This window comes from Fukomys damarensis, unplaced genomic scaffold (genome assembly GCF_012274545.1).
Source record: "Fukomys damarensis isolate Sample0158 unplaced genomic scaffold, DMR_v1.0_HiC HiC_scaffold_39, whole genome shotgun sequence".
Classification (NCBI taxonomy): domain Eukaryota; kingdom Metazoa; phylum Chordata; class Mammalia; order Rodentia; family Bathyergidae; genus Fukomys; species Fukomys damarensis.
The window spans coordinates 127,335,241-127,336,856 of NW_022900951.1; the positions used below are offsets into that span (position 1 = coordinate 127,335,241).

The following is a 1,616-nucleotide window of genomic DNA, read 5'->3' on the forward strand; positions in this document are numbered from 1 at the left end:
GGTAAGGGCTGCCTTCAGGGCCCACCCGCTCCAAGGCCACCCCGGCCTTGGGCGCACGGCGTACTCGCTCCTCCCCGTGTTGCCTCCGGCCTGCCTCCGGGTCCCGCGAGAGGGAGCGGAACTTGGCAGGGCTTCCGGGCACAGCGGATGCCTTGGGGGGGCCGGTGATCTGGGGCCCGGGAAGGGTACGGTTCAAGTTGGAGTTGGCGGTGGTGGCAGTGGCGGCAGCCCACTTCAGGGGGCTCTCAGGCAAGGGCTCCACGAGCAGTGGGGTGCTGCGGCAGCTCTCCCCGGTGTTGTAGGCGCTGGTGCTGTCTTTGTCAGACTTCTCGGGCAGCTCAGAGATGTCAGACAGCTCGTGCTTCTTGGGCTCACCAGCCGCCAGGTCATACAGGCTCTCCTCCTCCAGCAGCCAGGCCTTCATGCAGCGCTCCCGCAGCTGCTGCATCTTCTGCGCGCGCAGGATGTTGCGGCACTTGAACTCTAGGTGCCTCAACTCTTCCTCCAGCATGGCCATCTCGTGGCCCAGGCTCTCGTTGCGGTTGACATCCAGGGCACTGTTGCCTGCCGAGGCCCGCGCAAAGAGCAGGCCCAGCTGGTTGCCGTTCTCCAGGTGGCACTTGATCTCCAGCAGCTCCCGGTAGCGCTCATACTCCTCATCGGTGAGGCCCGGCACATCCCCTGCGCCCAGCCCCGCACCCTCGGCCAGCAGCGAGTCCATGCTGAAGTGCAAGTCCCCTTGCAGGCCAAACTTGCGCAGGGTCCCTGGGGTGTTGGTCGCACTGGGGGGCTCGTCCCCCAGCAGGTCATGTTCTGAGCTCTCTTCGTTGCGCGTGCTCTCGTCGGTCCGGCCCACCCCACTGTCCAGCTCCTGGCTGTTGCTCAGGCCTGGGCCTGCATCCGGGGCCCCTTTGTCCTCTTCATTTCCAGGCTGGGGCAGAAAGACGGGCACACTCAGGGGCTGTCGCGGGAGGGAGGGCTGCTGAGGGTTCTGGGGGCACAAGGACCCTGCCCGCCCTGCCCCTTGCGCCCTCACCTGCTGGGCAGGGGGTGACTTAAGCTTCCGAGCACACAGGTCCCCCTCATTCTCAGAGCCAAAGTCATCCAGGAAGTCATCCCGGTCGCTGTCCTTCCACCGCTTTGCCAGCTGCATACACAGGTTCAAGTTATCCCTGTGGCTGCCAGGACCTCCCCAAAAGTCCCTCTGGTCCCGCGCCTGCCACCCGTCAGGCTCTCAGGGACGTGAAACAACCTGGGAGAGGAGTACCCAGCCCACTCGGCTGCCAGAGACTGCGACCCCTGCCCAGAGCCCTGCCGAGACACAAAGCCCCATGCTGGGAGCCCCAAAGGCACCCTGTCAGGCGAGCACACACCTGGCTCTCAGGCCGTGCCACCAGCAGGGAGATGTTGGTGTTCTCTTCCTGGCTTAGGATGGCCACCGCCTCTTCTCGGTTCTGGACGTCCATGCCGTTAATCTGCGATAGGCCAGGGAAAAATCGAAGAATGTGGGTTAGGGCTGCCCTGGGGGCGGCCGTGAACTGGCGGAAGGGGCCAGAGGCTGGGGAGGTGCCCCCAGATCCCACAGGCACAGGGGAGCCACTAGGGGCAGCTGAGCA

At 65.2% G+C, this 1,616-nt stretch overlaps 1 protein-coding gene across 1 annotated transcript in view; it reads right to left on the reverse strand.

Annotated features, from left to right (window-relative positions):
• Nucleotides 1-1,616, reverse strand: part of Pdzd4 (PDZ domain containing 4) — a 19,928-nt gene that overhangs the window by 1,635 nt on the left and 16,677 nt on the right. The window contains exons 7-9 of the mRNA XM_019208004.1: nucleotides 1,374-1,475; nucleotides 1,037-1,147; nucleotides 5-931 (exon numbers count right to left, since the gene is read on the reverse strand). Of these exons, the coding sequence (XP_019063549.1) occupies nucleotides 5-931; nucleotides 1,037-1,147; nucleotides 1,374-1,475 (1,140 nt within the window). The remainder of the gene's footprint in view (nucleotides 1-4; nucleotides 932-1,036; nucleotides 1,148-1,373; nucleotides 1,476-1,616) is intronic.